At 44.7% G+C, this 24,670-nt stretch overlaps 1 protein-coding gene across 1 annotated transcript; it reads right to left on the reverse strand.

Annotated features, from left to right (window-relative positions):
- Positions 1-2,405: 2,405 nt before the first annotated feature.
- Positions 2,406-24,351, reverse strand: CAPN14 (calpain 14). Its single transcript, XM_075042010.1, has 20 exons — positions 24,121-24,351; positions 21,658-21,727; positions 20,575-20,693; positions 19,814-19,950; positions 18,589-18,763; positions 17,831-17,896; positions 16,391-16,476; positions 15,045-15,119; positions 14,221-14,384; positions 13,353-13,528; positions 10,428-10,633; positions 9,852-9,888; positions 8,906-8,968; positions 7,234-7,291; positions 5,405-5,469; positions 4,932-5,000; positions 4,734-4,812; positions 3,449-3,565; positions 2,717-2,772; positions 2,406-2,432 (listed from the first exon to the last, which is right to left on the reverse strand). Exons 1-20 carry the CDS (start codon positions 24,349-24,351, stop codon positions 2,406-2,408), a joined length of 2,076 nt encoding a protein of 691 aa, XP_074898111.1.
- Between the last annotated feature and the right edge of the window lie 319 nt (positions 24,352-24,670).

The following is a 24,670-nucleotide window of genomic DNA, read 5'->3' on the forward strand; positions in this document are numbered from 1 at the left end:
AATAATCTCCCTGCAATTACATTGCTCTGCATTAAAGAGGTGTGAAGTAAATAAGTACAAAATCTGATATAAAAAACAATGTGTACAACATTAAAATGAACTGCAATTTGAAACTGTGGTGTCCTGCACCACAGTTTTGCACAGCCTGTGGCAGAGCTATGCTCAGCATACTCCTAGCCTTTAATGATTCTTGCTCAGCTGGTTACACATACTGTGCAACAAACCCAGTTGGGACTGACAGATTTTCATCCCATCATGTCCAGCAGAGTCCTGCTGTGAACACTCTGCACTCACACAGACCCCCCCAGCCATCCCTGTGGGTGCCAGGGACCATCTTTTTCCGAGTGCACTGAAAAAGTAAGACCTATGCTCTCTCAATCAACCTTTTCGGCTCTTCTAGTGCTGCTCTTGCACACAGTAAATCAGTGTTTATAATATCCCCCACTGAGCTGAGTGCAAATTAAATCAGGCTAATTTAGTTTGCACTATCGTGTTCAGCTGTGAGTCACAAAAGAAAACAGAGGCATGACAGTTGGGAGAGGGCATGTGCTTTGTGATGGGAGCTGCTAATAGAGGCCCTTTGGGAGCTCAGCAGGATGGCAGTGCTGCAACACCGCTGCTCAAGGGTCCTGGATGTCCCAGCTCCCTCTAACCTTCGCAGATCTGAACCCTGTGGCTCCAGTGACACCACAGTAGACGACAGATATATCATCTGTAATAAAGCACAAACGCAGCTATCTATTTATGTGGTTCTAACAGTTTTCTCATAAAAACAGTATGAAAATGGTACTGTTTAGAAACAGACTGTTCTGGGGAATAAAGTGCACACTGTTGTTTTTACTGTTTAACGCCTCCTGACTGAGAACACTTATACATGATGGGGTTTCTCTCTAAATATGCTTATGCTGTTGCACAGGCTTCAATGCAGCAGTAAGCACATACCTGAGCTCAGTCTTTTGCTCGTGTTTACTTTCTTACCCACAGTCCACCTCATTCCTGAATCTCATACACACTCTAAAAGGATATTTATGAGATTAAGCACCTAAAAAGTCACAAAAAGCCAGAGGGAAGGCTGCCTACACAAGCTTAATATAACTCATTCCTACAAAGGGATTAGAGTATGGTCTTTCATTGTATGTTCATTCCCATGGGAGCTCTGTTTCAGTACCCAGACTAGGCTCTGCACTGGAAAAAAGCCACAATTGTGCTGTCCACAGGACTGGGGGGGGGTGGGGGGGTGGGGAGTGGGCAGGAGTAGAAGCAACAACCTGTAACAGGCACTTAGCATGGACATTTCCAGCCCAATTAAATAAATGGTAAGAAAGTGAAAAAGGATCCTACAGACAGATGCATCAAGCAACTCTAGCACAGTTTGATGTCAATAGTCCCACTTATAACACGTTCTCTAACACTGTTCACAGCTACGCACCCAGTTTCCACTATTTAATTAGCTGCAACCTACATGTGCCTGCATCATTTAAAGGCACACACACAAACGCTCTCTCATCCTGCTTTATAAAAGTAACTGACAAACATCCAAACGTTTTACCAGACTGCTCCTGTATCATGCTACAGAGAACATCTATTCCATGCCAATCTCCGGTGACTTAAAGACAATATGGGTTCAGTTTACTTATCACTGTACTGTACTTTTCAATCTGCAAAGAAAACCCACTGCCTTTCTGAAATAAATACACAGACATCACAGCCTCCATCCACAATAAAGAGCTGGAGGCCTGGCTCATTGCTTGGTCAAATCAACTTAGATTCACTTCAATAGGGCTATGCTGACTTATAAAAGCAAAAGAGATGGTTTAAATGCGTGCAAATCACCTTTCCAAGTCGTGGCTAGGGAGGAGTGTTCATTCAGAGAGTCCCCACCCCTTCTTCCCCACAAGTACACAGACTCCTGCCCTCTACCGTGGGCCTAGCAGCTGCAGAACTGGGATTTCCTCTACTAGGCGACAAGCCCCTCAGGGCAGGGGCCATTTCTCTCCCAGGCTCAAGAGCCCCATCACCAAGCACAGCCTCTGGGCACTACCACAATGTATGCCATCCTATAATAGTGACAGCGTAACACCAGCATTAAGTAAGTGACCCCAGCAACTCAGCCACTGCACTCCATGGTGTCACACTGTGCACTTGTAGTGGTTGGCATCCAGCAGTCTCTTCTCAGAAAGGTTGTCTGAAGTGAAGGAGGACTCAAAATAAGTACATTAATTAGCAAAACTTCAATTCACCAAGTCTGTCATTATTAGGTCAAGTCTGCTTGAGGGGAAGACTTTTCATATGAAGGAAATTGCAGGGCTGAGCCCAGAGAGTCCAGTGTGCGCAGAAAGTTGATACAAAGCAGCCTTCATCATCCTGGTACAGGCCTGTGTTGTCCCCTCCTCTACAGCATTGCTTCAGGAATACAGTGTCATCATCATCCACTGTAAAATAATGGGGAAAGTGGGTTGAACTCATCCATTCCTGTGAGAGCTCTGCAATATTCACAACTGCAGTGGACTATGGGGCATTGCAGATTTTCTGTCTCCAGAAGGAGCAGAAGCCATAATAAAAGCAGAAGACTTAGAAGCCTGAAGCTCCTTGTTGTTTCTAGCCTACACTGTAAGTGATCAAGTAAAGATACCTTTTTTAATGCTACAGAACAGAACATGCAGTGCTAACTTGCAATGAAGGAGCCCACATTTGACAGTCAGGGAGCAGGCTTTACCTCAGATTCCCGGAGATATATCCCTTTGCCATCTTGTGTTAAGTTGCGAAAGGCCTCTGGAAAAGAAATAAATAAAGAGCATTAACTTAATAGTCAAGAGATCAACACCAGCCAAGACACTCTGTCTCAGGAAAAACCTCAAAGGCAGAGTTTGTAGGCTATTCACAAGTGCATGTGTGCTTCTCTGTTCTATCACTGGAAGATCCCTGAGGGCTGGGACACAGGGAGCAGCTGAATAAAGTCAGGCATGTTACTGTCTGTCCATCCAGCTGTGAAACCCCAAAATGCAGGCAGTCCCAATCTCACCCACTATAGTTTTGAGACACATGCGAAGTGTCTACAGCATGAGCTCACAGACTAAGTATCAGCTGTCTCATCATCACAACTGCAGTCCCACCAAAGGTATATGCCAAGGCTCTCTTCTTCCCAGAAAATGAGCAACCTCCATCTGTAATTTGCCTGCCTCCTCCTACAGAAGGCTGGTGCAAACCTGCAGGGAGCTAAATCACTCTGATATGTACAGCTTGGATGTCTGTAGAAAGCCACTAGTGGAAAGGTAAAGAGCTTGATTTCCTCTATATCTGTCCCTCGCTTTAAATTGATTATTCTTGGTCTATTCGGAAACCCACTCTTAATTTTGACCTTGCAACTGCCAGCTGGAGCAGCATCAGAAGAGCCAGGGCTTAGCTGGAGAGCCCAGCTTCCTGGCCAGTCCCGTAACGCCAGCCTCACCTCCCATGATCTCCACTCGAAGCATGAAGCACACAAAGCTCTCAAAGCTGATCTGTAAGTCAGGGTCACCATATCTGATTGCCATCAAATTACAGACTTCATTGCTGAGTGAAATGCCTTCATAAAAAGGGGGGGGGGGGGGAGGAAAAAAAAAGGGAAAAGAGAATGAGATGGCAGCTCCCAGCTGTACACAGCTGAATGTGCACAGCTGTGGGTGTGCACACAGCTATAAGCATGCACAACTGAGTGGTCTTCAGCCCTTTGCCAACAGCGTGGTTTTTCAAACCTCCCCTAAGATAATCAAATCTTAGCCAGCCCAAGTGAGACCACTACGTGGAGATATCTCCTGCAAACTTAAAAGCGTTCAGATCTTACCCCTATACTCACAGTCCTGCCAGAGTTGGAATAAAATACACATAGGCATCCTTTGCTCATGGGGTATGAGGGTAATAACAGCAGCTGTGTTCAAGAGCAATACTCCACAAGAGGGTAGGAAAGGAGATGAAAAAGAAATTCCAGAGGAAGCTCATACAGAAACCATCAGTCCCAATGTCAAGCAGCATTTACAAGGAATAAAAGTATTTTCTATTCATGGCCTGGGATTTTAGTTTGCTTTAGCAGAGGTGCACCTGGGTTTCTCACTGTGCTTTCACTGACTCAGATGAACTGGGTGAACCACACACCAAAAAAGGAGGAGTGATATTTAAGCTGTAAGTGTGCAAAAGAAGCTACAAGACTGAGTACCAGCCCCCACTCAAAGCCCCCACTCAGTAACAGCAACAGAGCTTGGTCCAGTATTTGGACCCATATGTATCATCTTCCATTTTTAGATCAAGCTTCAGACATTATATCTGTGAAGTCTGGCACCAGTATTGCCTCTTTGCAAGTCCCACATTTCCAGGTTCAGTCCCTGAGCTGTCGTCTTCAGCAGAGGTAGCAATTTAATATGAGCTAGACCTGGCCTCCTGCATGTATCCACGCAACCCCACACAGTCTTTCAAAATTAAATTAGCAACTAACAGGAAGGGATTTAAAAACTGGGTCTAAAATAGACAGACACTTCTGTTTCGGAGAACTATCAGTATGAGACCACACTGGGGCAAAATTAAGTAGCCCATCCCACAGCAAAATAATTTTCAGATGTGTTTACCCAGCTAAAGAGCGAAACGGAGATTTTCCACTCCTGGGCTCTACCTACAATTCTCAAGATGCTTCCCAGCCCTGCGCTTTTTCCAGCCTTTATGAGGAAGAGGATGAGACTTGCCAAGATGTGCTGTGGGCTCACCTGCCTCCTGTACAGCTGCATGCAGTTCCACAAGGTCGAGCTTTCCTGATTTGCTAGCATCTCCTTTCTGGAAAACTTCCTGCGGGAGGTGGGAGTGAATATTTTTAAACAAAACAGCCCCTCAAAAAACAACAGATGACACCAAAGGGATTGTGAGCAGGGAGATATTGCGAGGGGGCACAGAAATTATTGTTATACCAAATAGAAAAGCAGCCTTTTCCACAGGACTCTCAATTCCTGGATACTCAGTGTGCCAGAGGCATTCAGCTTCATGAGACAATTAAGGTCAGAACATCTCAATTAAATGTCAGAGAGCACCCATTACATAAAAAAACCCAAACAAACCAAAAACTCATAGCCACTTTAACATTCCCGCAATTATAATATGAGGATAATGATTTCTTAGCCCACAAGCCTATATATAGGCTTGATCCTCCTCCCACTAAAGTCAATGGAAACCTGGCCACTGATTTCAGAGGCGGTAGGAATCAACCCTTTCCCAAACCAGTTCCATTCTGTCACAGCTGAACTGTTATTATGGAGGGTGAGAAGTTCAATAAGCAGGGCCATGTCCTGGTGGTAAAGAAATCACAGTAACACCCCGTTTGCCTGAAGAAATAATGCTTCAGTGAAGTATTATGAGTCAGAAGTATCACTCATGCTAAGGATACATCCAGGAGCGCCAAGATACCCTGGCAGGCATCCAAACTGAAACTCAGGTGAAAATTCTGGAAATCTGGAGAGGGAGGGAAAAAAGAAGAAAAAAAAACTGTTTTGAGGAGTCATTGAACATCTCTCAGAAAAATGGACTCTCACAAAATTCCCCCTCCCTTGATAGGGCTCAGGCCCCAAAGCCTTTGTGAAACTTTACACCCACTTGAGAAGACGTATCATCTACGATGATAAAAATATGAGGCAACAGGATGGATTCTACTAGTCTCAGAAAATCCAATATGAGCTCCCTGCAGGCGTGTAATATGGAATGAAATACGGTGCACTATCTCCAGCTATTAAGAGAAAATGGAAGGAAAAGGACATCCAAAGCCATAATCCCAAACAGAATTTACTGCATGACCTTGAGCAAAGTCACTTGACCTGAAGAGCTTTGAGGAGCAGCACTGCAGATTAATTGAAACCTTTGTGCTAAGCATCTCTCTCTCTTTCAAAGACACGCTGCCAGCTCTGTTAATATAATTAAAAGTACAGGCATCACTGAAAACATGATGCTGCATCAAAGCTTAGCATTCCTGGTTCATACATAAGTTACATGAAGAGTAACAGAAATAGACTCTAATCTCACTGCAAATCATGATTATAGATTGTCTGTAGACTTCCACTGAGCAAGGGACAGAAGCATAACTCACCAATACCTTCTCTCCAGAAAGTGAAGATGTTTTAATCTTGTAATAGCCCTGTTTACTAAATATGAATCAAGTACAGTAACATTTTTAAATTAATGTCTTAAAATTGATGACTTATGAAAAATAAAGACTCTCTGTTCAACATAGTCTTCTCACAGATAAAACAGTGCCTGGTGGGTCACTTTGCAAAGATAGAAGAGCTATCCTTGTGCACCTTTGTAGAAAAGGGAGCAATGTCAAAATCAGCTTAAGTGGAAAAGGCATCATATCAGTCTTTTGTTCGTCATCTTTGTTGCCTATAATGGCCAGACAGTGTATTTTCTGTGTTGCACATCGGTTGTTACCAGCGAAGAAAGTGGCAAGAAAAACTGGATTCATCATTGTATCTGTAACTTCATTGTTGCTGTTCAGAGAAATCAGCCACTGCAATACCTCGCTGCTGTCCAGGTAGCATTATTTATAACTAGGGACCAAACTATGAACTTGTGGAGCGCTCTGGGCTGCCACTGGCAGAGTGGATGTCACAGTCCTCACTAGAGAGACAACCCCAGGGCTCACCTGGTTCTCACAAGCATAAGTTGCACAGGCTACCTGCACCTCCTTCCTGTCTCCCAAACACAAACAACAAGGAACAGCCCTATGCATGCACAGCAGAGAAGAGTAAATAGGAATAGTGAGCATGAACCAGGCACATCAAGGTAAAGACAAGACCCCCTTCCACCACCTAACTGCCTGCAGACCAGGCTAACTTTCTACACCTTCTAGCAGTGGTGCTGCCAAGACTGTGGCAGTGGCACAGGGTGAAATGAGATTCAGTTTCAGAGTCAAGGCTGAGGTCAAGCTGGGTTTGGAGGTCAAATTCAGAGTCTGCATCCACACACAATATCTATGCTTGCTCTTCCCCCTCATTCTTTCAGTTGTTGAAATTCAAACTAGATTAGCATCGCTTACAAAATTTCTACCATATTGATTCACACCCCAGCAAATCCTTTCTCTGGAAATCTAACATGGCATCAAAAGAGTCAGCTCAGTCAGATTCAAGCCAGTTTCTCTTCTCAGAATTCAAGAAACAGATACAGGAGCTGAGGCTTTTCTCTAAGAGGGCTTATTTTACAGAAACATTACTTCTCAGCACTTACTTCTCCAAGATATATTATTCAGGATCTTCTGGAGCTGAACAGCATTTATTTCAGGATTCTGTGATATGGAAGAGAATTTTTATTTTTTTTTTTTTAAATTATTAAATCACTTTTCTCCCTCTTTTATTTCCCCAGCATGTCCCATCTTCATTCTCTGCTTTTCTGGCCCCACTCCAGCCACTGTGAAAATCAATAGAAAAAACTCCCTTTGAATATGACAAGATTCTCAGCCTGCAAGAGCTGCAGTCTGCTCTGGGCTAAGTTCTCAGGGCTCCACACAGATCAATGCAGTAGTGCAGATTTACACTAAGTGAGGATCCAGACCGTCAACCTTTCAGCCCTGGTGCCATCTGTCCCATCAAGCACACTGTCAAGAGACCTGCTTCCAATATTTCCCTTTTATCATTTACAAACAAAAAAAAGATAGAAACTTCGGAATACTTCCTCCCTAAACTTTTCAAAAGCAGCGACTTCCCCTCCTCCTTGTTACACTAAAGTTTAAAGGTTTTTTAGAAACCGTGACATTTGTTTGTTTGGAGGATTTTTTTAAATGTCACCCTTCAAAAATAAAAGCCTGTTTTCAGATCACTGAGGCTTGCCAGGGTAATGCATTAAGAAATGGTACTACTGCTCACCTCTGTGCATACTTGGACCTCCTGACAGCAAAGGACCAGCACCTCACAATACGTGGCAATTTCTAGCACATCTGAAAGCCACACCATTCTCAAAATCAAAATCTTGAACAAGTGGCAAAAAGTAAAAGCATTGCTTGTTTTTAGTAACTGCTTCCATCAAAATATTGCTATCAAAAGTGCAAATGTGTTTTTGTGAAATTGTGTTCGTCAAATATAGTGTATACTGCTAAATAAATGTGGCCACCTTTTCTGAAAGGTGAAACACTTTCATCCCTCACCATAGTTAGTGGGATCCCTGAAGGTCAACTCAATCCCAAATCAGACCAGATAGATCATTAAAAAGAATCTTTCACTAGAAAAAATAGTGAAAAAAGGTGATGGGACACCTGATACCTACTTTACCTCTCAAAACAAGTTAGCTGCCATCAAACTGTGAGGAAGGATGTATGAGATAAGTGTCAATATTTCAGGGAGTATTCCCTAATAGGTGACTTTCTCCAATAAGCGTAAGAACACCATAAAGGGTAGGATGGATCCACACAGCCCACCACTTTTTCCCCCAATACAGGCAATAGGAATTAAAGTTTAGGGAGAGCATGTGAGCCTGGTCAGCTTCTGCAGTCCATTCTCCTGTTTTCCTGGCACCCACACCTGTTGGAAAATGGATCTTAGAGGGTACATACCTGCCTAGTCCTTTAGTATTCATTTACAGACCTGCTGCCCATCAGTTTGCTAATACCTTTTGAGCCTGTTGATACTGTCACATCCACAACACCCTGTGGCACTAAGTTCCAGGCATTCACACCCCCTAGCGTAGAGAAGTATGCCTATCTCAATGCTAACACATTGCTAAACTTTGCGGTCAAATCTGCTGCATGGAATCAGCACTGTACGCACAGCCCAACCTCCTGTGGCCCCTCTCTGCTCCCCACACTTCCACATCCAGACCTCCCTTGAATGTCCATATGCTTTAACTTTCACAGAGCTACATAATAGCTCTGGAGGAGTTTACTCTGGCAGCTCATGCACACACTTACCTGTTCAAAATGCTTTGTGAAGAAATCCTCCCAAATCTTGCCTTCATATCTATCAACAATTTCCTTTAAGATATTTAAATGAATAAATAAATAAATCATTAACTCAAGGAAGAAAAATGTTGCCATCCAAGACAGAGTTAGTAAAGATGCTTTCCCAGAACTGCACTCTCATCCCCTGCCCTTCCACCTTCTCCCCACCACTGCAATCAATGCTATATCACTAACACAGCCCACTGCTAAGATAGCTCTCCACCTCATAGAAATGCTATTGCTTGGAAAGAAATTCTCATATAACACTCAGTGAGAAGAAACACACACACACACACCCCCCCCCCCAACAAGCTGTGCAAGAACAAAGGATGGGGCTCACCCCATGCCACGAAGAGAAAGAAGGGTCTCTGTCCTCCTTTATACAGGAGGATAGAGGACATGAAAGAAAGAATGGCCCTCTTTATGCCAGGGGAACAGACTATGCTATAAACTCCCTGGCACAAGTTGCAGACATGCATGCACTGCCACTGAGCTCAGTTATTTTGAAAATAACCTATAGACCACTGCATGGGAACAATACTGCTCAGATCCCATGATGTCTTCAAAACTTTCAAGGCATGCAAGGAGCAGGGAGAAGTGCAAGAAAGGACCAGGAGTCTCCAAAAAGCTATGAATAGGAAAGACTGCAGAGCAAGTAAGACGGTGTCACTAAAAGAAGTTCACAAAAAGGCAACTAACAAAGGTGTCTAAAAATTTGCTCGTCCCCAACATTTGACTGCTTCTGTCCACATGGTCCAAGGGACTCTGCCTGTAAACCCAAGATGCCCTTTCAAAAGCGCTGCAACACAAGCACTCACATTCTCAGCCTCTCGATAGGGCAGGGCAACAGGAAAAACCCAACATTCAGACCTGAAGACCAAACCACAGACCTCCCACTCCCCTCATACTCACTCACCTTGGAGAGGGTGAAACTGGTGTTCCCACCCATTTCCCTGGAGATGCAAAAAAGCAGACACTTTAAGGAGATATCCCAGAGTTGTGCGTTTGTCTCGTCACAGGTGGTATCCCCCATCCTCAGACAAGGCCCCAACCCTCTGTTGCAACATATGGGTTTTTTCCCTAGTGTAACACCTGCAGTAAGGGAAGCCCTCATGCCCACATGGCTCCCCAGGGGCTGCTGGCACTTGAAATCTCCAAAGCACCATTTCTGCACAAGCAACCATCCTAGCATCGCCAGCAGGGCCTCCTGGCAAACTGATAGTGCATTAAAAACTGTTGTCCTTCTCCACAGTCTCAAACTTGAGCATGCTATGTGGGCCTATCTCAACACTTCTTGAAAGGATAAGGCTGAAAGCAGTTTCAGCCACTGAGAATCCTGAGGTCTGAGAAACCCACAGCCAGCCTCTCCAAAAGAGATTGTGCTGCTTTTTGCAGAGTAAAGTCTTTATGCTGCCTCCATTAGGCTAGAAAGACCAGACCATCCTACCATCCCAGAGAATTAGGCACTGTCAGAGGGGCAACAGCATCTCACCGAAGAACATGCTTCCTCGAGAAGACCCGCAGGATGAATTCAGACTCCTGCTGAGGCTTCAGGGTGGATGGGACAATCACATAGATACCAGGTGCCAGGTGGAAGTCATGAGTCACTTCGCGCTCATCAAGGAAGACCTGGTGCTTGTTCACAGGCTGATGTCGGGTGAAGAAAGCTGGGGGCAGCTTTCTGTTGCTTTCCTGGTACTGTTAAGAGAAGAAACAGAAGAGAAATGTGTTCTGCACCATCTGAACAAAGAGACAAAAGGCATGTAGAGAATTCACAGGCATGGCATAGACAGCCTGCCTTCACACCTCAGATTTTTTTTACAGCACAAGCAGATAACAGGGCCCAAAGGACTCGGTCTCCTCCCAGGACATGGTGGTTCTCACTACGCACTGCCCCTGCCCAATGTTAATATGACAAAGAACAGGTCTTCCTGCAACCTTATCAACAATATAATAGTACTTGCAAGTAACAGCAACAAAGACTGGGGAAGAGAAGAGGCTCCTGTCAGAGTGGCTACTGCAAAAGTCATTTCTATACTGGCAGAAATGACTGCAGGCAAGAACTGCTCTAGAGACTGCTCTTCACTAGCCAGAACACCCCTCCTATCCCATAGGTACCACACACTTTGTCCCCAGCTTGTCTTTTGCACTAGGGATCTGGTAGCAGAGGGTTTTTCTGAGCACCTGTGATCTGAGCATACTGCAGGAGCAACCTAATCCCTAGCCCTGACTCCACACGTGTCCTTGATCTGCCTGGTACTCTTGGCTTTTATAGATGTTTTGCTCTGCAGCACTTTTCTGCAATAGGAGGATAGATAAAGTGTTGATCCAGGCAACTCTGAACTCATTTTTAATGCCACCAAGTGCCCAGTACACAAGCCAAATAAATAATCCTGCTAGCTAAACCCACTGTCACCTTCTGATCTTGGCTGTTCCTCAAAACATTTAGCCATTTTACTCCACAGCCTCATAGTGGAGATGCTATTCCTCTTCCTTTGCCAGTATTTTTCTTACTAATAGAGCAATCTTTCTTCTGAAGGGTTCAGGGTTACTCCTCCTCATGCCCCTTATGTTAAATTCAAAGTTTTTATATTCCAGTCAATACTTTGTTGACTGTAGTTCCAATACCTTAGATGTTCTCAGCTTGCCATCTCTTTGTATTGATCTTGGCGACCGCTACAAACCTGAAATTAAAGTCCTGGCTGCCACCATTCCCCCTTGGGTGCAGCACAGCAGCGTGCTACGGCCACACTCAGACCCCCTCTGCCAGGAATTTTAACTCACTTGTAACTCTGATAGTGCCCACAATATTTAAGTCAGGAAGGAGTAGCATCTTACCTCATGGTTACCATGCTGGAAATACAATAACTGAGAACACAATTGTGCTGCCCTGACCATACGCCCAAACCAGCTCTTTGCCAGCCCAAATTCAAAGGGACTCTCATTTCAGAGGTGTTCTGAGTAGTAACAGAGTGGAAGATATACCCTTTCAAGACAAAAGGAGCTAAACCTTTCCCTCTTTTAAATAGCCCTCTGATGTCAGGGTCAAAATTGGGACTTATATCAGGGTTTAACTTCCAGGGCCCTTCTTCAGGTCCCAAAGGCTACTGGCTAAAGAAAATGCTAGAAAGCTGGCCTTCAGCTGGCCTGAGGAAGCTGAAAACACCTGTAGTGTCAGCTTCAGAGCATCCCCAGCCAGGAAGGAACCTGAGCTCCCCAGGAGACCCCTGACTTGCATGGAACATAGGCTCTGTTCCCACCTCATCCCAAGACTGGGAGGCAGCAGAAAGGTAGCTCTGGCTCCCCTGATTGCTGCAGTGAGTCCAGCTTAGACACAGCCAAGAACTGGGGCACCATCTTACAATTGCAGCAGGGATGGAGTGCTGATCAGGTAAACACTGATGCCACTTCTAATACCTTTGAAGACCTAGTGCAGAAGCTGAACAACTAATGCCCCATTTTAAGGCTTCTGATCCCTGAGCCCTCCTGATATGGCTGCTTTTTGGAAGAGTCAGTGGATAGCTCTGCATTAATAGTGACTTACTGTGGTGCCTCACTGAACTCAAATACACTGTTACTAGCTGTCAGCCAAGGAGCAAAGGCAAACACAACACCTTCAGTGTTGTCATAACAGCTGCACCAATCCAGGTCCACCAGCAAACAGCCAGCAGCGGTGACAAGGGACTTACCTCTAGGCCCACCTGCAGGAAGAGAAGAAACAGAGCATCTGTCAGACAGGGACCTTTGGGTCTCACACAACATAGCCATATCACTGCTGGGAAGCAGCTACATACGCCCAGCTGGGGTCTTTGCCTTCAGAAATGTCAGCCCCTCCACCTGAAAACCCTGCCCCACAGCCATCTCTCCATAACTGTGTAAACTCACAGCAGCAACAAGAGCTGTGGCTCTGTTCACGGGAGGAGAGTGGCTCTGCAAGGCTCACAGATAAGCAGAGAATTGAGGCAGGGAAACTCTCACTCCTTCTAGTGATATCCACTTACCCCTGGATACACAGAGAACTAGCAGTATTCACACATGGGCAGGTGCCACATCTTACTAGGAATACTTCTCAAGCACAATTTTACCATGGCAGCACTCTCCCTGCCTCAAAGTGGACTCCTGGCACCCTCTCCCAGCTCTTGCACATACTCTCAGAGAGAATAAAATAAAGCCCAGCGTGCTCTGAAGCAAGTGGCATTTCTCACTGCTCTGCAGCCTGACACCCAGCATGCCGGAGAGGCAGCAAGCAGGCCACAGAGCCTGAGGTAGCCTAGCCCTGATATGTGAGGAGACTGGGCACAGGCGAGGAGAAAAGAGCACAGATCACCCTGTGCGTAGCAAAACTTTTGGTCTGCAAAGCTCTACAATTTACAGGGGCTGGAAATTTTCCTATTTGGTGAAAGCAAGAAAGGCAAACAATTCTTCGCACCTTGTAGAGTGAAAATCCAATGAAGAGGTGAGGAGCTCGGTTCCGGTGTTTGCTGCTGTGTTTCTGCATCAGGGATATAACCACATTGCAGGAACCCAGGCTTTTCTTACTGTCTTCAGCTGGTAAAACTTTCAGCCAGTACTGAGGATTCATCCAAAAGGCGCCTAAGCAAAACAAGAAAAACATTTTTATGTCATTTTCCATCACAAAATTGGTTGCCAGCTTCCCACATGATGCCTGGCATCAGACTGAATAGGTCACAGGTTGTCTGGATCTCAAGACCTCGCAGGGATTTGACCTTAGGGTGCAGTTTACGAGTTTAGCAGTGCAACCACTAAGTAAGAGAGGAGGAAGGCCCAGGAACAAGGAACTACATTTCCAGTCACCTACAACTAAGAGGTCATTTTGTTTACAAATGTATCACTATTCCTTTATCACCTCTGGTATATGGGCTAGCTGACTTCAGACCCCACCTGCTCTGCTTCCAGAAAGGCTGAGGCTCTGCATTTCCCATTCACTTTACTTAAAGTACCACTCCCTGGAGATGCTGAGGATGCAAATTTTAACAGACAAGTTTAATGCCCCAAAGCAGCCCAGCGTTGGCAACTGATCCTAGGATTCTGCAGCTCATTTCATGCCATAACCAGCCCATTGCCCTGTGTTTGCGAGTCATGCAGCTTTTATGATAGCAGAAGCTAGTCAAGTCCTTCAGCTGCTTATTTCTGATGTTTGTGTGGACGTTTAAGCAGGAAAAGCATGTTTCTGTTGTCAATTTCGTGTTAACAGGTATAAGGTGCTGGTAACTGCAACAGCAGAGCAATGTTGCCCCACAGTCATCCAAAAGAGCACCTCTCACCATTACAGAATCCCAGACTTCCTCCTGCTGTACTTCCTTTAACCCATCTCCCACTCTTCAGGGAGTACATCCACTTCTTCCCATCTTCCTGGCTCATCAGGTCTGGAGTTAATTTACAGATCATCAGATCTACAAAATGGATCTTAAAATCTCGCAGAGACATCCTGAGAAAAGAGTGCCAAGAGACATCTTGTCAGCAGTTTAGTTTAGTCCATATGGCTTATAAAAAGAAAAGGAAAGGGAACAGGGAACTTCGAAGCTGCACCATTCTGTGTTACATATGGTAATGCTCATATTGTATTAGGCAGTAAAGAAGAGAGCGTCTGCTCCAACAGCAGCATCTAGCAGTAGCAAATGCACGACTAAGATTTCAGCAAAGTATAGCAGCACAGAGATTAAAATAATATTGCCACCAAAGGGACCGCAGTGAAATGACACAGGCAACAACATTGCCACCTCTTGGCAGAAGCTGTGGAGAAACCAGGAACAAATATAAGGCAAGCAAGAGCTTCCCAAAGCTACCTTAAAAATAAAAGGCAGGACAAAAGTTCCTGAAAGCTGCCCATGTCTCCAGGAGCCCTGGGAGACCTGGCAGCATCCTGCTTCTCCCCACTCTTGCCACTGAAGAACAGTGCATCTCTTCTGTGTCAGCACAGCTACTGCTTCTCACATCATCAAGCAGAGGAGGAGAGCAAGAAAGCAAGCATGGGCTGTTATAAAGCAGATCACATATGCCTCAACCTAAGTGGCAATGTGCTGCTTCATCTCCAGACGCAGCCCCAGAGCTACTGGCAAGGAGAGAAAAGGCGAGATTATGCCATTACCAGAATTCTCCATCGTCCTTCTTTTTCCTCAGCAAAATCTTCTCCTTCGGGCTCAGCAGCTCCCATTTGTAAGAGCTGAGGGGAAAAACATGAGGTGACTAACCAAATGTCCTCAAATTCAAGGTAGAGTACATAGCTTTCCTCTACAAAAAGAGGCCAAATCCCTGTCCCCATATATCTCCACATTTATACCCCACTAAACACAGGCCCCCTATGCCTTCAGCCACAGAAGACTCTCCACAAGCATTCTGGTCCCCGTGAGCTGTAGCTAAGTGGTTCCAGTTTTCTCTGGCAGAAGCCAGAAATGCTCCATTTCCATTACCCAGTCCATTCACTTGCACACACAGCTTCCAAGTGCTTAAAATATAAAAATCTAGACCTGTTTTGTTGGTTAATTTTCTGTCAAAGGAGACATAATAGGAAGAGTGTTTGGCATAATGAATGAATGACTAGGACAGCACAAGAGGCAGCTGGGAGTCATTTAAAAGGCAGGCCTACAGTATGTTGCTCATTATGCTCTTCAACAGGAACAGCTGGTATGTTGTCATTATGTGACAGACATGCATCAGAGAAGTTACTGCTCTGCAGACAAGGTGAAAGTCACTCAGATTCCCAACACCTCCCTATGCTCTTCCCTCCTCCCTATCTTCAAGCCTTAGCTAACAGGGCCTGTGCAGGGAATGAAGTGAAGCTTGGAAGGAAGGAATATGCACCACTTCAAAGAGGAATAGGACACAAGTCTACAGTTGCCCATGGTCTAGAATGCAAAACACTGTCTTTCATGGATCCCAGTCAAAAAATTCAGGCAGATGAAAATAGGGCCCATTTGCTTCACTAGTTGCTTCCGCTGATTGGATACACAATTGTAGTTCCCCAAACAGCCAGGACGGAGGACTCCTTTGCAGCCACCTAGCTCCAACACTTTCCCACCCATGGAGGACTTAGCACAGTCCCTCCTGTGATAAAGGATTGTGTGCCCTGAAACATGCTTTTTGTTTAGAGCCTTCTGCACAGCTATCTGTCACTTTGCATGCCATCAAGATCACAGCAACATGGTCGGCATCTGATGTTCATATTATGTTTCCTCTGGCATTCAGTGAATGGAAAAGCAGAACTGAGCTTGTTGAAACTGCACGTGTGAAGTGAGCCCAACTACGTGAGCACTACCTGCTGGAGAAATACAAATCTATTGAGTCATTGCTTTGACACCAGACGGTCTGTGCAAGCAACTGTTACTTATCCTAATGCTGCTCTCAGCACTAATTCATGCCTGAAGATGGCAGCATCTTTCCTCCGAGAAACCCTTCCTCCCACTCAGCATCAGACCTTCCCTTTTTTAAACTCACCTGTCACTCCAGTCTCCCTTCCATTCAATTTTTCCCCATGGATTTCTCAGTCTCACTAGGTTTTCTGGTCCACATTGACAGGTCACCTGTATAAAACAGTAACACTGTGCTTACCAAGGTCTCAGCAGTTCTCATCTGGTTTATATCACTGTACTATGTCAGATATTAACAAAGATTTTGTTTGTTCTCATAAATGCCAGCAAGTATGATGATAAAAATCTATGAACAACTCTGAATGCTGGCACAAAATTATTAAGATGCTTTATCTTACCTTCTATAACTGAAACCAGAGACCTCACAGTTTCCTAATTTGGAGGATTGTCCGTAAATTCCTCTTCCTTTCCAACATCTGCTCATTTTGTGCTTATGTGGGGGCAGGATCGTACTACTGTGAAAGCTAAGTCCTACCCCAGTGCAATGGCATAGCACAATGCAGCCCATGGGGTAACCACATAGATTAGTGTCTCCTGAAATGGGATGCCATGGTGGGAGAAGAGGGAGCCAGGCTGACTAGGGGCTTTGTTGGCAGCATACAGCTCCACGTGCTCACTCAGTCCCTTACTCCTGCCTGGTTCTTCATCCCATCAGAGGAGCCAGACTGACAGACATGTCGCTGATAAAGTCCATACCTAAAACCCTCCTGCTGTGTGTGGGAGACAGGTGTGCATCATCCAGCTCATAGTATCACTTCCAGCTTCCCTAGTATCTCTTGCTAGAGGTACTGAATGTGCTTTCACCCACAAAGCCCCATAAAGTTCTTCACTACCCTTGTCAACCTCCTTTTGACGTTGGACAAGATAGTCATCCATCAATCCAGGAAGAGAAAGCTTGAGCCTTCTCCCACTCTTTGGGACCTATTATTTTACTGTCCCTTGCCCCTAGACAAATATCCTTAGGGGACTCCCAATGATACTTCTGCAGGTCAGTGGGGTCTACCTGGTACTCTGCACAGGAGCCTAGTTCAGTTCCCTTACTTTAGCCTTGACTCACATTCCCATCTGCAGTTTTTCATGTTTTGGCCTTTGTATTCAGTTATCTTTACTTCTCTATGGCCTCTCCTCTGACTTCAGATGAAGGCTTTTTACCTGAAGTAGGTTTCAGCACATCCTCCCAGCATCCCCAAAGGCCAGTTCTTTCATCCTTAACAGCTAAGATTCATTTGTAGGTGATGCTTTCAGCAGAGCCCTGTGAATCATTCCCACCCTTAGAGATATGCTGATCTATAACCATTGTCCTTTACATCAGGTTCATGATACTAAAGTGGACACACTTGAAAGTGAATCTTTACAAACCACGCAGCCTCTTTTAGCCTTAGACTAAGAGAAGAGCATTGGGGTAGAGATACAGTAGTTGCCCTGATTAAGGGTTGAACCTATGACTGCAATAAAAATTGCTGACATCCAAACAAACCTGGACCCAGGACATTAGGGCTAGTCTTACCTTTCTAATACTGGTTACAGTGTAGGCATGGCCAGCAACAAGCCCATTCTTCAGGACCTTTGTGGCCTGTATACAAGGAAGAGAAACAGAAGGAAAATAAACCTTTCATTCTATCCCTACTTACACAGCAGACTCATACTAGAGACCTGTACCTGTGTAAGCAATGAGTCTCAAAGCAAATGGAGAATGGTTTGAACTGAAAATAAAATTAAGTCTAAGCTCCTAACAGCCATATTTTGCAGTATGTTTGGAACTGGAAGGTAGATTGGGAAGGTCCCTCCCTAAATTTGGATCTTTGACTAGAGACCATCTCACTTTTTAAAAGTCCAGGAGGTTAGGTTTTGATTTTCAGAATAGTAGGGCTTCCCAACAGCTGAAATGTTAGCATAAGTCTTGGAAGCCAAGACCTGAATTCATGTTCTGAACTACACACCTCTCTCTATCTTAGCTATAAGCTTATTCCATGAGTCTCTGTGCCTCACTGTAAAAGTGGAACATTTATTTAACAAAAAGAGGAATCCTTATTTAATAGAGGTTCTTTGATAGATAAACCAGTTCCTAAATGTATACAACAGGGAGCTGAAAGTAGCAGGGAATCAATCCATGTGCAAACTTTAACATTAAGAATGTGATTTCTACAAGAAGTCACATGTGGAAGCTTTGATACTTTTTGAGTCACAACGACTAGCTGAGCAGAGGGAAACAGATCTGGAAAGGCTTTTAGCTGTGAAGCCATTTCATGTCACTCCAAGTCTCACCCCTAAATGTGTATGACAGCCCATGAGAGATCTGCTGTAGGTTGCTCTTGTCAGGATATCCCACAGATCAGGAGGAGCTGCTGCAAGATTGATCCTTATATTAACACCACCTGTAAAATCCACCAAGGCTTCTGAAACTTGCCCAATCTGCAGATCTTCATAGGAGCCATAGAGTCTAGCAAAAAAGAAATCAATATATTCTTGGGGTTATAGTCACAGATGATAGGTCAAGGAAGGCTGTAACTAACTCATGTTTACTTTAGGGGAATCTTTCTCATTCAGGAATCTAGCAAATTGCCTCCAAGATTGGCCATAGTCTGAAAGGGACTCTTCACTCCCTATCATCCCTCACTGCACAGTAGTGAGAACATGTGCATCACTACTTCTTTGATAACTCTGCCTCAGCGAATGTTGTCTGCATATATCACCAGAGAATGATACAGTCCCTTGAGAGTTCAGTCTCCAATCCAATTTTCTTCACCACTGCAGAGCAACTTTCTCAGCTCTTTCTGTTCTGATGATAACCCCAAATGGAAATAACTGAACTTTCTCTCCTTTGCTGTGATCTTTTTCTCACTGTTAACTAGGATTTTTCCTTGCAGACATTATTTCAGCCCAAGATTAACACACTCCACCAGTTACGCCTTGTTGCTTATCTTCTTAGTCCTGATAAACCACATGAGACAAAACACCCTGAAGAGAAGCCAGCACTCTCCCCCGTGCCATGTGACTCGTTGAATGTGTCAGCGTGGGGAACCCCAGAGCAGGAACTTCTACCAAAACCAAAGTACAATTCTTCAGCAGGCCCCCAAAGTAAAACTCATTGGGAGGTTTTTCAAATTGATAATGCATCAAAGGAGGCATCAGAAATCATTCACCTTTGAAAATCCCTATCTGTGGCCTTCCACTCCTCTGTGGTATTTACAAGGCAGGCATCATCCTAGCCAATACACTCCAAACAATGACAACAGAGGACAACTCCCCAGGATAGGTCTGTTTTCACACCTACTCCTAAACCCTTGGGTTTAAACTCAAGGGCCTGGATGGATAACAGCTACTGCAGTGGCAGCTTTTACTGTGTAGTGACAGAAAGATAAGAACCATTTAGTAGACTCCAAATGTGGCAAGGCCTAGGAGGTGCATTTATAAACAAGAACAAACCGCATTGGCACCAACCAACATATTTTAGAGAGACTATTTGAATAACTTGGAATGAGACACTTACTTAGCATATGCCTTCTCCAGAAGGGCTCCCCAGAACACGTTCTTATAGACTGAGGAAACAAAGACCAGCTCCCCCATCTCGTTCACCGGCAGGCGATCATCAATCACCACGTCAACCCATTCACCGAAGTGCCAGAACTGTCAGGGGAAAAGAATAAGCTGATGTTTCCCTTGGAGGGGACCTCCACTTTAAACAACAGCAAAGGCAAGATAGCTTAGCTGGGGGGCACAGGACAAGCTGCCTTGGGGGGAGGGCTGCTTTGGGTCGGGGGATGTGCTGATACACCCACAAAGCCAACTCCTCAGCTCCACCCTGCCAGAGGAGAAAACAAAGCACATACCAGGAGTAAAAGGATTAAGCAGGGAAATTAGACACAGCTAGGCTTCTGGGAAGATGTTCCTAACTGCAGGGCAGCAGAATTGCATCAAGAGCTGGGAAAAGGGGTAGAAGGTTAGAGCAGATATGCTCAAGTCCAGCTGACTGTTGGCACTATGGACGAAGACTTTTGTCTGGATTAAAATATGGGTAGGGTACAGCTGGAGAGAAGGGCCAAGCGGAGGTATATCCTCCCAGTGGCTTGTAGTTGATCCACTGCCTGCACTGCTTTGTGGGAGGGGTGATGGGCTACTCTCCAGGCCAGGATACGCTCTGGCCACTTGCCACTGGCCAAGGGGAACCGTGTACAAATTATCTAAGGGTGTGGCACAAAACGTAACAGAGGATTCCTGAAGATCTCCCACGCTCTGGGGGAGCAGATGTACCCGGAAGTGGAAAATGCCAGCATATTTCCTCTCAAAGCTCTGGTTTTGTGGCACGACTACAGCCAAGATGTCCTGGTGGAACGTCAGGGCTTCCAGGGCCGCCAGGAACCAGCAGTTCTCTGCGCCAAGACAAACGGACACATGCAGTTGGCTGAAAAGCGAGAGTTGTCAGCCAAGTTCAGGAACACCACCAAGATGCTAGTAGAAGAGCTGTTGTGCTGATGTCTTTACAATTATAAGAAATCATACACAGAAAATGAGATGATCCAGACGTGTGCTTTATTTAACCAAACCATGATTGGTTTATAATTGTTCTCTCATGATCTTTTCATTTGGATACTGTTTGGTTAAATAAGAAATTTAGCAAGAAATAGCTCTTAATGGAAACATTCTGGTTTTTTAATGACATTGCGTGTTTTTTTCTGTTCTCTGTAAAGGCACACAATTAAAAAAAAAACTTTTCCCTTTTTCTTTGAAAACATTAACTTTTCAGAAGAGAAAAATCATTTCCAATGGATCTCACATGCAAGACTGTACTTATCAGACTTTGTGTTTTAAGGGCTTAAAGCACTTAAAAATAAATTTAGTCCTGCCCCTACCTGTTTTGCAGATGGCAATATAGCCTTTTACTTTAGATAACATGGGCATAAAAATGATTTTTCTAACTGCTCAGCTGGGAAGAGAATGCACTCACACTAACCCTTAGATACAAAGATATTGAAAGTCTCAGATTTTCCTGCTTCTGTGGTCTATGTTCAATTGTCATCAAGCAGCAACGTTACAGACCACTAAAAGCACAGGATCACTTCCTATTGCAGTACTAGCATGAACATAAGCAACACAGAGAGTGGCAATTTCAGCTTGTGGAGACACCTCTCACCCTTCAAATCCCACCTTGAAGCTTGCAGGTTTTTTACTGAGCCTATCCCATCCTAATGATTGCTTCATCCACACCATGCCAAGTGAGGAGATAAGTATATGTGCACCTTCTATTTCTATGCCAAGTTTTATACGTCAAAATTCCACACAAAATGTTATCTTGTATAAGAATACTTAGATATTTATACAAAGGAGCCTCCTTACCCACCAATCCTTGGCAGAGATCAAGTTGCTTTCTGTTTGCAGCATAAAATACCGGATTTCTGTGCAAAGCCTGGGAAGCACACAACCAAAAAGAAAAGAGGGAGAGAGTCAGGTCAATAACATGATCTGATTTAGCTTGAAGCCAAGGACTTTCTGCCCGCAGAGCTGCGATCTTGTAAGATGGGAAATCCAGTGAGTTCCTAGTCTAGGAGGTTAAAACCTCATAGACAAAACACTCCCTCTGCCTGTTCAAAGCTTTCAAAATACTTAGGAACCCTTTGTCCCAGCAGATATTGTTCTGGTTCAGGTATAGCTTCAGTATTATCATGTGCTAAGGCCAATCTGAAACAAGCCTGGGCACACATCTGTGTTTGGTCTACATTGAATTTGGTCTCAGACATAAGCCACTGGTGCTCAGATGCATCACCACAGGTCTCCACGAACACCTTGCTGAGAAGACAACCCTTCAGACCTGCCAGCCCTGCTCCTCTGTAATTGCTGTCAGGTTTCAGCCAAAAGAGGCTACGACGGCAGAACATAACTGTTCAAACTTTCAGCTAACCGGGCTAATATCTCCACAATTTGCCTGACAATCGAGCTACAGACTAACCGAAGGCTGCTACAAAAGTTCCTGTTGCTGTGACAAGAGTGGGTCTGTGAATAATTGTTCAGAGAGAAATTTTTTTTTTCCCCCTCTCACAAGTGCCCCTGGGGTCAAATTAATAAACTAAGTGTCAAACTTACTTTTCACTCTAATGACCCACAAATTGCTCAAGCTAATTTTCACACTGTTGGCTTCCCCTTCAGGCAGTAGCACAGAAACAGCAAACCCTCAGAAGGCAGTCACAGTAATTAGACACCAACCCCTATCCTTGGTGAGTTTGGGTGTTCAGTTTGCAGGCCATCAGTCATAGATGCAGCAAGCTACAAGCCTGCAGGCTGAATAGCAGAATCTCAGCATTTCCTCTGCAGCATAAGGACTGAAGGATGCACAGCATCTCTCTTCAGAGAGCCTTTGCTGGGCTAGGTTTGGCTTTCAGAACAAATGGCAGCCTTCTTGACAAGGCAGTTTTAGAGCAGCTGAATGGTGGACTGAGAGACAGAGGAGGTTTCAAGTCCATTCTAATATCCCTGGGGTGGAGGGACACCTGAAGGGTTTTGTAGAGGCCAGGACTCATATTGACCTTTCCCTCCCAAATACCTCTATGCTGACATAACTGCCTCAGCCACAGTACCCAGCACAACCCAGCTCAGGCTCCTGAGGACTGCACTCTTCCTCTGCCTGCACATCCTGACTTAACACAAACCATATGCAAGACTGAATTATGTATGAAACTCTGAGAACCAGGGCTGCTATTCCCAAGCTCTCCTGCTTGCTTTGCAAAGGTGCCTCTACTTTCCCAGTGATTTTCATGACTTTTGCAGAAACTCAGCCCTTCTAAGAAATTGGTTAAATCTGACAAAATATGACAGCTAGAAAATAACTTATCTAGGAGATGCTATCTGCTATTACCTGGCAGAATTCCTTTACAGATATGGTAACATAAGGAGTCAGTGCTACTGTAATTCTCAGATAATTGTATACGTGGCTTTCAGGAAGATCTGATTGTCAATACGTTGCTTAGTGCCTCAGTAAGAACAGAACTGCCATTGTTATTAACAGGCTTTATCTAAATGTGCCAGGCCCCTGTTCTGGCCTCCTAGACTTCTTATCTATCCATTTGTTATGAGAACTTGCTCTGTGACCAGCCCTTGCAACCAGGTGTCTCTTGTTGTGATGTTCAGTTTAAGCATGGGATACCAGCAAAGGCCTTGGAAATATGGAAACAAGTAGAAAACAGAGGCTCCAGAACTAAAAACAACTCACTGTCTGATGACCAATTACTGGTCATGGTAGAAGCTCAACCTTGAGAGCTGGGAAAAGATTGGTCTAAGTACAATAGACTAAACAGTTAAGCAGGAAAAAAACAGCCCAGCAAGAAGATAAGGCACCTGCCGCTGCTGGTGAAAGCCTCCAGCATCACAACAGTATGTGGGCCATGGGAGAGGGGCCAATGGCTAAGAACTGTCCAGAAACTCAGAAATCTTCTAAAAGGTCAAGACCTTGAATTCTAGGGAGAGGGATCATCGCCATGAGAACTGTCATCACAGAATCATGGTGGGATCATCAGACCTGTGAACTCCAAGGACACCAGCTCGCCTCACTCCCTTTGCCTGCTATTTCTGCCTGATCTGAGCATTACTGGATATAAACAGAACAAAGCTGGTTATGATTTTGGGCAACAAATGCTTCAAAGGCAATTATGAAACTCCATGTACCCCAGCTTCCAAAATGACAGCTGATACAATAAGTGTGATCTCTGGAGGCATTAAGGCACAGCTAAATTAAAGTCTAAGAGTAGTTTGCTCAATGCTAACACTATTTGCTGGCTATCATGAGATTATTCACTGAAAGTCACTTACATGTGGCCTCTTCCACTGTAAATTTCGGGGTAGTTTCTTTAGCAGTGCTCCCGTTCCAATAGAGCTGATGTTAGCAGGGAAGCTGTCATCTGTGAACAGGCATTTGTTCTTCAAGCACATCTCCAGCAAGGCCTGGTAGTTCTGCTGGATGGGTGGGGTGTGTTTTTGAAAGACACTCCTGCCTAAAGGCACAGGTGACTTCTTTTTTTTCAAGCACGGCAGAAAAGGCATGGCGATGTCCATAGTAACACCAGACTAATTTCTTCCACTGAGGATTCTGCAGGGATCTCGCCCTGCACAGTCCTGCCAGAAACTCCTTGTTTCTTGGGATGAGGTGTGTCTTCTCCAGAAGAATTACTGATCATTAAAATAAGTGTAAAAAGTTAGTTTACTCATGGCTTTTAAAATCTTCTCTTTAGCTAGCAGGGGGATGTGTGGGAATGGCAGTCCCAGGAGAAGTGGGGGACCCATCTGATTCTAATCTAGCACCTATTCCTGCATTTTCAAGGCTTTATATTCGCTGTAGATCTGAGTGAAATCAAAATGAGTG

The sequence above is a fragment of the Buteo buteo genome, chromosome 12 (genome assembly GCF_964188355.1).
Source record: "Buteo buteo chromosome 12, bButBut1.hap1.1, whole genome shotgun sequence".
Lineage (NCBI taxonomy): Eukaryota > Metazoa > Chordata > Aves > Accipitriformes > Accipitridae > Buteo > Buteo buteo.

What these genes read in the sequence shown, in the direction of transcription:
- CAPN14 (XM_075042010.1), bottom strand. Translation starts at nt 24,351, where the DNA reads ATGCCTTTTCTGCCGTGCTTGAAAAAAAAGAAGTCACCTGTGCCTTTA. An exon ending in CTGTAACCAGTATTAGAAAG is followed by an intron (nt 16,477 to 17,830) that starts GTAAGACTAGCC and finishes TGTTTTATACAG; the next exon opens with GTGACCTGTCAATGTGGACC. An exon ending in TCGAGGAAGCATGTTCTTCG is followed by an intron (nt 9,889 to 10,427) that starts GTGAGATGCTGT and finishes TTGCATCTCCAG; the next exon opens with GGAAATGGGTGGGAACACCA.